At 32.3% G+C, this 14065-nt stretch overlaps 1 protein-coding gene across 2 annotated transcripts in view; it reads left to right on the forward strand.

The window, feature by feature from the left end:
- The first annotated feature begins 570 nt into the window (after positions 1 to 570).
- The window catches only part of LOC101491929 (cyclic nucleotide-gated ion channel 4-like), a 30566-nt gene continuing 17071 nt past the window's right edge, over positions 571 to 14065 (forward strand). Inside the window, exons 1-5 of one of the 2 annotated variants that reach the window (XM_004510020.4) lie at positions 571 to 710; positions 905 to 1515; positions 6457 to 6672; positions 6844 to 7160; positions 7953 to 8061. In XM_004510020.4, the coding sequence (XP_004510077.1) occupies positions 970 to 1515; positions 6457 to 6672; positions 6844 to 7160; positions 7953 to 8061 (1188 nt within the window). In that variant the 5' untranslated portion in view covers positions 571 to 710; positions 905 to 969. Of the gene's footprint in view, positions 711 to 840; positions 1516 to 6456; positions 6673 to 6843; positions 7161 to 7952; positions 8062 to 14065 lie in introns of those variants that run through there. The other variant, XM_004510021.4, reaches the window with a different exon arrangement.

Raw genomic sequence — 14065 nt, forward strand, 5'->3', positions numbered from 1 at the left:
TTATTTAATTAATTAAAATAAAAAATTTCATCATGTCTTGTCATTTCAGATCATTATAAAATATATATGTCATGCCACGTTACAAAAAAAGGATTAAACGAGTGGGAGGGTGCAAAATCAAAAAGTGGTAAATGTGATGAGTCAAAATCACTCTTTTTAAATTAGGGAGAACAAAATAGTACAATTAAAAAAATAGAGAACAAAAATACAATTAAGTCAACGATAAAAATTTGTCAAAATAATAAAATTAAAGTGTTCAAAAACTCATCATGTCTTTAAATCTACAACATTAAACACAACAAAATCATTGATACAAACTAATCTAAATCGAAGAGTAATCATCCTAATAACACTACACCATGTGACATTTTTTTTTTTGGAAAAAGATTGGTAAACACCTAACTAACACATAGACACTTTGAGTGAGAAAAAAAAAATAGTATGATAGATGTGATATATTGATTATATACTAAAAAGAGAGATAGAGAAAAAATAAAAGGTTGAATAAGAGTATCTATAATGGTATATATATAAGCCAACGTTATAGTAAATAAATCTATGTCACTCATTTAGAAACAAAATCGATAGTACTCTTTATTCAATATATAATAACAGTAAACCAATTAATCTCTTCATCACAAACGTCACTTGTTTTGGGGGCAAATCCTAGTAGTACAATAATTTATCCTCCTCCTTCTTCTTCTATACAAGTAAATTTTACTATTTTTGATCAAATTATTGATTTATTTTTCCTATTAAATGTTAACAATTTATTATCTTATTACTATAATTTTTTCGGCAATAATTAGTTAAGGGTACAATTATGTATTATAAGAACAATATTTTCTACAAAAACTTACATAGTAATAATAAGGAATTGATGGAATACTCCTACCTAGCGCAGGCTTATATTGAAACAAAAATCCCTCTATCTCTATCACTCTCTACGGACTCTATCTCCACCTATCCATGGCAACCACAACAACAGAACAAGACATCTCACGTGCTTCACACGTGCACGACACCACACACAACGGGAACGTTTCCGACGACAGCGAGGTAGAGCACCACGTGGACGACGACGAAGAAGAAGAAGAGGAAGAAGAACTGCAACCTGTGAATTACAGAAGCTCCATCTCCACCTCAACAAGTATTAGTCGAATTGTGGACCCAAGGGAAAAATGGGTACAAGAATGGAACAGAGTGTTCCTATTTGTATGCGCAGCAGGGTTGTTTGTAGACCCACTGTTCTTCTACGCCCTTTCCATTAGCGACTCGTTTATTTGCATCTTTGTTGATGGATGGTTTGCCGTTACTGTAACGGCGCTCCGTTGCATGACTGATGCTTTGCATCTTTGGAATATCTTTCTTCGCTTTAAAATGGCAAAACGCTCGTTCGGATTTGCCGCCAACAGTACTGCTGTCTTCGATTCTCGACGTTCCGTCGCGACTGCTTATCTTAAGTCCCGTTTCGGCTTCTTCTTTGACGTCTTCGTTATTCTTCCTATACCTCAGGTCAGAATTCATTTCTTCTTTTTTTCTTTCAGTAATTTCATTTTAATCTTATTTTTCTATTATTAAAATATATTTTTTTTTTGCAACTGTAAATATTAATAATTGATTATAGCATTTTTCTTATAGTAGAAATTGAATATGCAACTTCCTTATCAGATAAATTATTTTTACAAATAATTAAGATTTTGGCTGAGTTAAAAAATATTAATTTTAAAATTTTGATGTCTATAGCCACAAATTTAATTGTGTAACTATAACAATTAACGACAAATTTATGTCACCAAAGGTATAAGACACCTATACCAACAATAATAATTTATCTGTGGGTATAGTTTATCTATACCTACAGTTTTTAATTTTGTTACTATAAGCTACTGTAGGTATATGTCTATTTTCTTGTAGTGACTCCCCTAGTTTGCTATCCTATTGAGTACTACTAAAAAAAAATTTGGGAAATTCTTAATTTCTCATCTGAAAAAGATGAATATTGTATTCAAGCAAAATGAATATAAACTCTAAATTATTTAAAAAAAATAAATATAAGAAGTGATGTGGTTTAAACAATTAATTATTGGTACTATATGCAATTAAACTCTAGAGTAATAGAGTGTTCACTAAATAAATAATATATTTTACAAAGATTAGTAACAAAAATATTAAATTTTACTTATTAATTCTCTTATATATCACTAAATTTAGTGATAAATTCATAGAACAAATTCACATTTTTTTCTCTAAATTTTTCTGTTGATTTTTATTAGCAGTGAGGTTAAGGGTTTGAATAAAAATATTATTTATAGAGAAAAAATATTTTTAAGTATGTGCTTTTGTTTTTTTCTTTTCTAACTACGTGATCCTGGTCAATTATGAAGTTTGGCTCATTATATACGGCTCCATTCAGCGATAAGTTTTTGTTTTTTTGTTTTATGAATAATAAGTAAAATGAAAGAAGAAAAAAATCGAGACCATAATAGGTGTATATGCCGCTGCTTGTATGCAGACATTATAATTGGTGATGGTTGTCAGCACATGCTGCATCTCCATGTGCTATTTCTCCTATGGTATGGCCTTCTATAAGTTTATGATATGAAAAAATGGTTTTAGACTAATTTATTCAAAATACCTACAAAATTTCAAAAAAACTTCTAGTCAAAACAAAATTTCAATTTTAATTACACACCCCGTTCAAGCTCATGCAGCGACAGAGATCTTTAATCTGTAGTGGATTGGACGAAGGCAATAAGGAGTATGGTGGGCCGGAATCCCGTAACGGACAATAATAAAATGAAGTGATATAATTATATACATGTGTAAAACTTTTAACAAATTAATAAATTAATTGATACTTATGTTTATTTAGCAGTGGTGGCAGATAATGTATATTGAACCACTGCAACTAACCTTTCTTTAGTCTTATAATTCCTCTAAGAAAATTAATTATATTCGTTATTTCAAAACTAAATTATTGTCACATTTGTTCATTTAACACACATATTAGTGAAACAACAAAATGGTAAAAAGAAAATAATAATTTTATTAAATTATTCTCATAAACACCTTCATCATAAAGTCAAAGTAGAATACAATGGTATAATAGATAAACATTGAAAGACAAAAGTAATTAATATTATATTAAAAAACTAAAACTAAAAAATCATTTTAGGACAATATTTTTCTATAAATGTGACATTTGATGTATGATAATTAAAGTTAAAGGGAGATTAACTTGTAATTGCCGTCAAAGCGATTAACCTTCATATATTTTTTTTTACTAAACTCATATATCTTTCTTAATAATGAAAAAGAACTTCATTTTATTCCTCTTACACGTTGGAATTAAATATATGGTCATTTGACTTTATTTCCTCATGCCATATTTGATATATATATAATTATCAATTGTTGATATTAGTCATTGTATTATTTAAAGTACATTATTTTAAGTAGAAGAACTGAATCATATATTTTATTCTCTTATATTTATTGTATTGATTCTGAGTATCCTTTATACTCATTTTTAATCAATATATATTATTTATTTCTTTAAAAATAAAATATATATGTTTTTTTAACTTTACAAAATAAAAATAACAAACCCTCGAATATGTGAAATACTAATATAATTTTAAATATATATCAAAATTTTAAAGATACTTCAATTATCTCTTTTATTGTCTATATAACTCTAGATATATCAAAATTTAAAAAAATAAGTATCTCTTTTTTATTTAAAATTTAAAAAAACAATTTAAATCTCTTTTATAATTGTGTTACGTGTGCGTCGGTCTCACAAATTCAATAGAATCTTATAAGTATATACCGTACGTACAACTACTGAAAAAAGAAAAAATGGAGCATGTGATCAACTCTATCTAATTAAGGCAGAGCATTGCATGAGCTAGGATGATGATAACACTTCCACGCGTGACGCGCCCAAAATCAAATTCAGATTGCTTTCCTTTTCATTTCATCTCATTCATTTATGTTTTTTGTTTGCATTCACAAGAAATTGTGTAGGAGTTTTTTTGTTTTTGTTTTTATTATAATTATAATCATTATTGGAAGATAGATCACGGCACTTGTATATCGTATATATGATGTATGAACGATACACAACATGCGTTGCCTATTTCTTAGAAGAAAAAAAACAAAAATGAAATACATAGATAATGTTACAGCATACTAATTATGCGTGTGGGAAGCCACAAAGATCGATACCAATTTTATTTTCTGTTAATAATAATTAAAATTTTAAATGTAAAATGGAATTTTGAAAATTATGTTTTTAATATATTGATTCGTAAAAATTTAAAATTTTCATTTAATTCTTTCTTTTATTTTATTAACAATTGTCCTTAAAACAAGAACCATTGTTTGAATGTAGCAATTGTTATATGTAACAAACCCTGGTCCCCTAAATTATCAAATTTATATATTGTTTACATTTAAAGCATCTCATTCGTGGTCGTGATTCGTGAATAAACAATACAGTGAATCAACTGAACATCGTACGTATATATGTCATATTTTTTTTGTCCACTAGTTTTTTCGGAAAGGCCGTTGTTTGTCTTTGTCCATTATTGAATATTTCATTTCGAAATTTTAATTTTTAAATTTTCTGAAAGAGGATGAATCTTAATTTTCAATTTTGTTTTAGTTTTGAAAGAGCGTGGCAAATTTAAAGAGTTTTATATACTCTTAAAATGTATTTCATTGACTAAGTCATATTTTCTTTCGAATAAGTGAGTTGAAAAAAACATAATTTTGAGAAAATATTTTACTATTTTTTGCTTATTCTACTCACTTCTACATTTATTGACACCCGTCCAATCTACTCATTACATACTTCATCTTCAATTATCTAATATATACTTCTCTTTAGATTGTTTTTGGACTATAATAACATATTGACACACATTAATGGTCCTACAACTTGATTACTATAATTCACACACACACCATAAATTTAATTTCTCATTACAATTCATGCTTGATGGAGTATCAGGTATTTCCTTCGATGACATAATACTGATTTTTTTAATGGTTGCATTATTGTCCACAAAAATAATAATTTACTATTCTTGAGACATGTGAAAAGTGTGTTTAGATGGAGAAACTGAAAAATTCTAGAAATTCTAAGTATTTTAAATGTTTTATATGCATTCCTTCATTTATAAATTTTATTATTTATTTAAAATCGAGTTATTTAATGAAAAAGTTGGATGATTATTTTATTAGTAACCAATTTATAACATATTAAAAAATTTAGAGATCAATTTATAGAAATTAATGTGTAAATTTTGAAACATATTGAGACACAATGATAAATGTAAAAATATTATTTGTACCATTTTGTGGTTCATATATTTAAAAGTAAATAGGTCATTTCAAATTTTTTGTTTTTAGGGGAATTTAAAATTCTTTAAATTTAATTTTGATAAATATAATTTATATAGAAAAAATTGAATTACCTTAAAATGTTACATTCCCTAGTAAAAATCTCCCGTCCAAATACACTCTAAACAAATTTTTTATATGTATAACCCCCACACATGATGTAGCTCCTACATATTTTGTCACACATTAATTGAGTGATTAGGGGCTTATTTGACATCTAAATAGATGTCTTTCCAATGAAAAACAGAAATCATTTGATGGTCTCCAACCCAATCATTATTGATGAGTCCAAACAAGCTTATAGTGATCATTTGTTGAGAACTGTAACCGAAATTTAATGGGTCCTTTGATATAGCGAAGAAATCATTTTGCAGCCTTGAGATAAATAACAATTGGATTCTCCATGTATCTACTCATTAATGAGTGCAATGACATTTAGAATATCAAATTTTGTGCATTTAGAATATTAAACCCATCAGCCACTATTAGCAATAAGAAAGGATAAATGATCACGTTGTCTTAGGCCTCTCTTCATAGAAAATTCATTACTTGAGCTTCCATTTACAAAGATTGAGATTGATACAAATCCAAATAGTGGCAACCAACAATATATGATACTATGTGTGATTGTGTGTCATGTTTTTAGCTCCAATTAAACTATACGATAAATTAGAAATGCAAAAATCTTGATTGATTATGTAAGAAATTGTTATGAAGCATGAAATGACTTAAACAAAATCTTTTATACATTTAAATTATGAATTTGATAAAATTTGCATTATATCGAGGATAATAATTAATTTTATAGGTTTTGTTTAAAATTTTTGATGAATTTTTACAAAAAAAAAATATAATTACGTTATTGACATTTTAAAACATAAAAAATTAAATTGTGACTTAAAATTAAAATAAATGACCAAATTAAAAAAAAAAAGACTAAAACCTTAATTAAATGAATCACATGTGCTATTTAACCTATTATATATTATGAAAATCTAAAAATAATTTAATATAGTTTGGCATAAATTTATTTTTCCCTTTCAGATTGTGCTTTGGGTGGCAATCCCCTCTCTATTGGAGCAAGGTTCAGTTACATTTGTGATGACAATATTGTTAATTGTATTTCTCTTCCAATATCTTCCCAAAATTTATCACTCTGTTTGCCATCTACGACGTACACAAAACCTCTCTGGCTACATTTTTGGAACTGTTTGGTGGGGTATTGCCCTTAACATGATCGCTTATTTTGTTGCTTCCCATGTAAGTCGCCCTATTTTTTTTTACTTTTCTATTTTCTTGCATTTGAGGCAATAGTTTAAAAGCTAACAAGTCGCACCTTTTTTTTTTACGCATTTATACATTTTTTTTTTATTTTAAGTAGAAACTGCTGGTTAAGTAATTTAACTCTACATTTTGTGTGTGTTGAAATAGGCTGCAGGGGCATGTTGGTACTTGTTGGGAATCCAGAGAGCAGCCAAATGTCTAAGAGAGCAGTGTCATAAAACAAATGGTTGTGGCATTCAAATAATGTCTTGTCATAAACCAATATATTATGGAAGTACAAGTTTGTGGAATAGGGATAGAGCTAGATTGGATTGGGCAGAGAACAGAGAAGCAAGATCCACATGCTTAAGTGGTCCTGATAACTATAATTATGGAGCTTATAGTTGGACTGTTCAACTTGTTACTAATGAAAATCGATTAGAAAAGATACTTTTTCCTATCTTTTGGGGTCTAATGACTCTCAGGTAATGATATGCATATGCTTACACTATTTATTCTTTTGACATTTTTTTATATTAAATTTGTGGTCTTTATTTTATTTTATGGTCTATCTCTCTAAAGTAAGTGTTCATTAAAGAGGGAGGATATTCTTTTCATTTATAACTATTTCATCTAAAATAAAATATAAATAAAAATAAATATAAAAAATTAATACATCTAATTAAAAATTAAAATTAAATATATCAATTTTTATATCATATTTTTTATTTATATTTTATTTTAAATTAGTATTATTTAATCATTTAAGATTTTTACACATTATTTAATTGTTATATTTTCTATCGGTTAATGTTAGATATTTTAGTTAGTAAGTTAGGAGGTTAGTTAGTTGATTATATTTAATTTTTTAGTTAGTCAAATTTAATTAGTTGGTTAAGGTTGAAACATAAAATTTAAAAAGAACCATTTTATTCTTTATTTTCGTAATTTCTGCAATCAATTGGTAATATAAAATATTATAAAAAGAAAATACTAATACCACGATTTTGTTAAAATTCCACTGTATCTTTGATCAAAATTATGATTGCACAGCTTGATTTTGTCAAATTCACGTCAATGGAACATGCACAAAATAAATCCTTCTCATATTTACATGCGAATGCACTCCATAGCAAGAATTATTTGCCTAGCATTATTATTCTTCTCTTAGATGTGCATCCTTCCTTCATAGTTACTCTTTAATTAATAAACTCTTTCTTTGTGTGTTTTTTTTTTTTTAAAATAAAAATTAACTCTGTATTTTTTTATGTGATAAGCACTTTCGGAAACCTAGAGAGCACAACAGATTGGCTAGAAGTTGTTTTCAACATCATAGTCTTGACTAGTGGTCTTCTTCTAGTCACTATGTTGATCGGAAACATCAAGGTAAAAACCTCTTAATTTATAATTACCTTCACATTATATATATATATATATATATATTAAGAAAATTGTTGTAATGAATGATTTAGAGATTAAATTAGAGATACGAATAGTTACAATCAACAATCACTATCAACAATCACTATCTGCACTGCAGATGATCTTCATTTAGATTGTTTAATCAATATCGGACGATCCAAATTTAAAATTTAAAAATAATTCAAGAATGGCTCGTCAACCTCTTCACGGAAAAATCTGAAATGCCTTGATAGTGATTCAAACTTAGCAGCATATTCGCCCACGGTCATGTTCCCCTGATGTAGTTTCAGGAAATCATCACCCAGTCTAGTCCTGGTACTCATCGGGAAGTATTTGTCGAAAAACTTCCCTTTGAAAGATTCCCAGTTCACCTCCTCGTGAGCTGATCTCATCAACGACCTTGTACTCCTCCACCAGTACTCAGCGTCTCCTAGTAGCATATAAGTGGCATAGTTGACCCTCACTCCCGCCTGACAGTTAATCATTTCGAAGATCTTCTCCATTTCTTGGATCCATTGACTTGCTTTCTCTGAATTCTCAGTCCCCTCAAACTTGGGAGGATTGTAACGACGAAAGTCTTTTAATCCTCTTGACTCTGCAGCACGGATCTCTCTTCCCCTCTTTTCGAGATCGCGTTGAGTCTTGGCAGCAGTCTGTGCAGCAACAGAAGCAGCCATGTTATTCATAGCCTCCGCCATTCGATCATTCCTACTGGCATTGGTTCTCGGAACGTCATTCCTCCTTGGCAGCATGGTTTCCCTATAAAACCATCATCAAGTAGAGTCTTAACACTACTTCAATAATTCTAAGAATAACTTCCGACCACAACCGCACATAATAATAATTATGAACTTGACAACTCAAACCACCTAAACCGACACATGATCAGATAACAACTCTCAACCTATAGGTTGACCTACAATCTATAACCAAGGTTCCACAGCCCCCAAAGAAAACCAAACCAAAGCTCTGATACCACAATGTAACACCCCGTTTTTCAAAGCGAGGGTATATTTTTGTTTCAAAAGAATTTAAAATAAAGCAGAGAAATAAATAAAGAAATGCCTTTGGATAAATAATTGAGTCATTAAAATTTACAAGCAGCGGAAAAAGTTTCTCAAATACATACATCCAAAGCATCTAAACAACAACCAGAAGATACAAGGAACCCATTCAACTAAGGTGTCGTACTGACAATAATAGTAACAGTACAGTCTTCCGGTTTAAAATAAACGCAACCCCAAAAGAAAGACATCCGTTCCCTCTGTGACAACCTAGTCTGATCATTTTACAAAACAACTAAACACCCTGAGTGATCTCCACGCGCCCCGTGAGATCCTCCTAACGTAGCTGCAGTCAAGCGTTCCCATCTCCATTCCCGTCCGTAGGGTACGAACCGGTAGGATCGTCCTGACTCTCATCTGAGGGCAAAGCCCAGATTTCCACAATAATTGTAAAGGGTCACCAACCGAAAATAACAGATAACACATAACATTTAAGTTTTAAATGCACAAAATAACCTTTCAACTAAGCATGCACCTTAAAAGGATTTTCCATATGCTAAAAGTTCATATAATGCTTGCCAATTAACAATGAACTCAAAATGAAGTTCTCAAACCATCAAGTAATACATAACTGACCAAAGCATTGATAAATCAATTGAGAAATCGATTATCTAACTCAAAATAAGGACTTTTGCTGAGCCAATCGATTGCCAAATCGATTTGGTCAGTTCTGCTGAGTTTCTGCATGACCAAATCGATTTCTAAGTCGATTTTGTCAGTTCTGATGAGTCCCTGGGTTGCCAAATCGATTTCCAAATCGATTTCGGCAGTTTTGCTGAGTTCCTGCCTCTCTGCCAATCGATTTCCAAATCGATTTCTTAAAAGATTTTGAAAGACATATTTATACAATCGATTGGCAAATCGATTAGGTCAAAATGGTGAACTTCCTGCAACTCATCCAATCGATTGGGAAATCGATTTCCCTCATCATTTTTCCAAAAATTCATAACTAACTCAATCACATTCATACATAATCTCAAATCCTAACACTTAGCACTGATAACGCAATCGCTACAACATCATTAGTTTCGAAATAGTATTGCAAGCAAACATGTTATCACCAAATTCCAAAACATAACACTTAACATTTATAACACAATTAATACAACATCATGGGTTTCAAAATGGTATAGCAATCCAACATGTTATCACCAAATTCCAAAACATAACACTTATAACACAATTACTACACATACCAAATGAACCAACAATTCACAATTTAACAGGGTGTAGTCTCTCACGGACAAACACCTGTGCAGTCTCTCACGGACAAACACAATTCCCTAAGGAACGTAAGTCGTAAACGTACTACCTATCACGGGTCCGTACCGTTTACCGAGGTGCCACCTATCCCGGGTCTGCACAACTTACCAAACGTAAATCGTAAACGTACTGCCTATCACGGGCCCGTACCGTTTACCAAGGTGCCACCTATCACGGGTCTGCACGATTTACCAAAACATACATAAGTAAACGAGACATTAAGAGATTCCCCATTCTTAATTCTCATCTAACTTAAACCAGGGCGTAGTCTCTCACGGACAAACCCCTGCGCAGTCTCTCACGGACAAACACAATTCCCTCAGGAACGTAAGTCGTAAACGTACTACCTATCACGGGTCCGTACTGTTTACCGAGGTGCCACCTATCCCGGGTCAGCACAACTTACCAAAACATACACGAGTAAACGAGACATTAAGAGATTCCCCATTCTTAATTCTCATCTAACTTAAACCAGGGCGTAGTCTCTCACGGACAAACCCCTACGCAGTCTCTCACGGACAAACGCAATTCCCGCAGGAACGTAAGTCGTAAACGTACTACCTATCACGGGTCCGTACCGTTTACCGAGGTGCCACCTATCCCGGGTCTGCACAACTTACCAAACACAATTCCCTCAGGAACGTAAGTCGTAAACGTACTACCTATCACGGGTCCGTACTGTTTACCGAGGTGCCACCTATCCCGGGTCTGCACAACTTACCAAACACAATTCCCTCAGGAACGTAAGTCGTAAACGTACTACCTATCACGGGTCCGTACCGTTTACCGAGGTGCCACCTATCCCGGGTCTGCACAACTTACCAAACACAATTCCCTCAGGAACGTAAGTCGTAAACGTACTACCTATCACGGGTCCGTACTGTTTACCGAGGTGCCACCTATCCCGGGTCTGCACAACTTACCAAACACAATTCCCTCAGGAACGTAAGTCGTAAACGTACTACCTATCACGGGTCCGTACCGTTTACCGAGGTGCCACCTATCCCGGGTCAGCACAACTTACCAAAACATACACGAGTAAACGAGACATTAAGAGATTCCCCATTCTTAATTCTCATCTAACTTAAACCAGGGCGTAGTCTCTCACGGACAAACCCCTGCGCAGTCTCTCACGGACAAACGCAATTCCCGCAGGAACGTAAGTCGTAAACGTACTACCTATCACGGGTCCGTACCGTTTACCGAGGTGCCACCTATCCCGGGTCAGCACAACTTACCAAAACATACACGAGTAAACGAGACATTAAGAGATTCCCCATTCTTAATTCTCATCTAACTTAAACCAGGGCGTAGTCTCTCACGGACAAACCCCTGCGCAGTCTCTCACGGACAAACGCAATTCCCGCAGGAACGTAAGTCGTAAACGTACTACCTATCACGGGTCCGTACCGTTTACCGAGGTGCCACCTATCCCGGGTCAGCACAACTTACCAAAACATACACGAGTAAACAAGACATTAAGAGATTCCCCATTCTTAACGCCCAGTTAACTTAAACGATTTTCAAAACAAAATATTAAGTAACCGAGACATTAAGAGATTCCCCATTCTTAACGCCCAGTTAACTTAAACGATTTTCAAAACAAAATATTAAGTAACCGAGACATTAAGAGATTCCCCATTCTTAACGCCCAGTTAACTTAAACGATTTTCAAAACAAAATATTAAGTAACCGAGACATTAAGAGATTCCCCATTCTTAACGCCCAGTTAACTTAAACAACTTTTTTTAAAACAAAATATTAAGTAACCGAGACATTAAGAGATTCCCCATTCTTAACGCCCAGTTAACTTAAACGATTTTCAAAACAAAATATTAAGTAACCGAGACATTAAGAGATTCCCCATTCTTAACGCCCAGTTAACTTAAACGATTTTCAAAACAAAATATTAAGTAACCGAGACATTAAGAGATTCCCCATTCTTAACGCCCAGTTAACTTAAACGATTTTTCTTTAAAACAAAATATTAAGTAACCGAGACATTAAGAGATTCCCCATTCTTAACGCCCAGTTAACTTAAACGATTTTTCTTTAAAACAAAATATTAAGTAACCGAGACATTAAGAGATTCCCCATTCTTAACGCCCAGTTAACTTAAACGATTTTCAAAACAAAATATTAAGTAACCGAGACATTAAGAGATTCCCCATTCTTAACGCCCAGTTAACTTAAACGATTTTCAAAACAAAATATTAAGTAACCGAGACATTAAGAGATTCCCCATTCTTAACGCCCAGTTAACTTAAACGATTTTCAAAACAAAATATTAAGTAACCGAGACATTAAGAGATTCCCCATTCTTAACGCCCAGTTAACTTAAACGATTTTCAAAACAAAATATTAAGTAACCGAGACATTAAGAGATTCCCCATTCTTAACGCCCAGTTAACTTAAACGATTTTCAAAACAAAATATTAAGTAACCGAGACATTAAGAGATTCCCCATTCTTAACGCCCAGTTAACTTAAACGATTTTTCTTTAAAACAAAATATTAAGTAACCGAGACATTAAGAGATTCCCCATTCTTAATACTCATTTAACTTAATGGTTTTCAAATTTCACACAACACAAACTCAACAAATTCTCACATCAAAACATATCAATTCATTTATTCACAAATCCAACCATACACATATCAAATTTCATCAATATCAATTAAGAGCATGTCAAAAACAACGAACACAAATCGACACAATCCACTACTCAAAACACACAAGTTTCATTTACCCAAAATCTTACACAATGACTTCAAATTCATTTACCACGAACCATTCATCAATATAAACAAAACCTAACTCTAAGGTTTTACCCATAACGCATTAGTTTCGTTTTTCCCCAAATCGATACATTAAACCCTAACAAATTCCTTCCCACACAACCACAGATAAGTCCCTAATGCAAACTAGAAGTTTGGAAGGAGCCCTTACCTCAACGTTAGCTTTAACGCGCGTTTCCGGTACCGCGAGTAATTCCGGTAAATTTTCCGCTCGCAACGCCGCTTCCAAATTAGTTCACTAGCACCGTAGCGTGGTGGTGAGCAACTTTCCCTTCTGTCTCTTCGAGAAATGAGGTTCGGATCTAGAAGAAACGGAGGGGTTTGTGTTTGGATCTCAAAACCGTTTTTCTTCGTTTTCGAATCAAAGAGGAAGAGTGGAGTTGCGAAAACCTTGATCTAACTCTCACCCAACCTTGGGTCACTAGCTTTGAAGAAAAGGAAGCAACGAAAACGAAAAATGGAGAAGGATGGAATTTTGGGTTTTGCTCGCGTGAGGTTCAGAGGAAGGAGATGGAAATTTGAAATTTCCTTCCTTTCTTTTTCTTTCCTTTGTTTTTCCTTTCTTCCTTTTTCCTTCCTTCCTTTATATACTATTTTCTTTTCCTTTTCCTTCCTTCTAGTTTTCCTTTCTTTTTCCCTCCAAACAAACATATATAAATATAATAAATATAACTTAACAAATATCTCAAAATCTAGATATTTATTAAATTACCGTTTCACCCGAAACGCCTTAAATTCTCCGTAAAGGATTTTCCGCAGTTAAATTCAATTTATTTATCGACGAGAAATTCTAATTGGCATCGAAATATCTTTTCGATTATAAAACTCAAAAATATTATTAAC

Source organism: Cicer arietinum, chromosome 7 (assembly GCF_000331145.2).
Source record: "Cicer arietinum cultivar CDC Frontier isolate Library 1 chromosome 7, Cicar.CDCFrontier_v2.0, whole genome shotgun sequence".
In the NCBI taxonomy this organism is placed as follows: Eukaryota; Viridiplantae; Streptophyta; class Magnoliopsida; order Fabales; family Fabaceae; genus Cicer; species Cicer arietinum.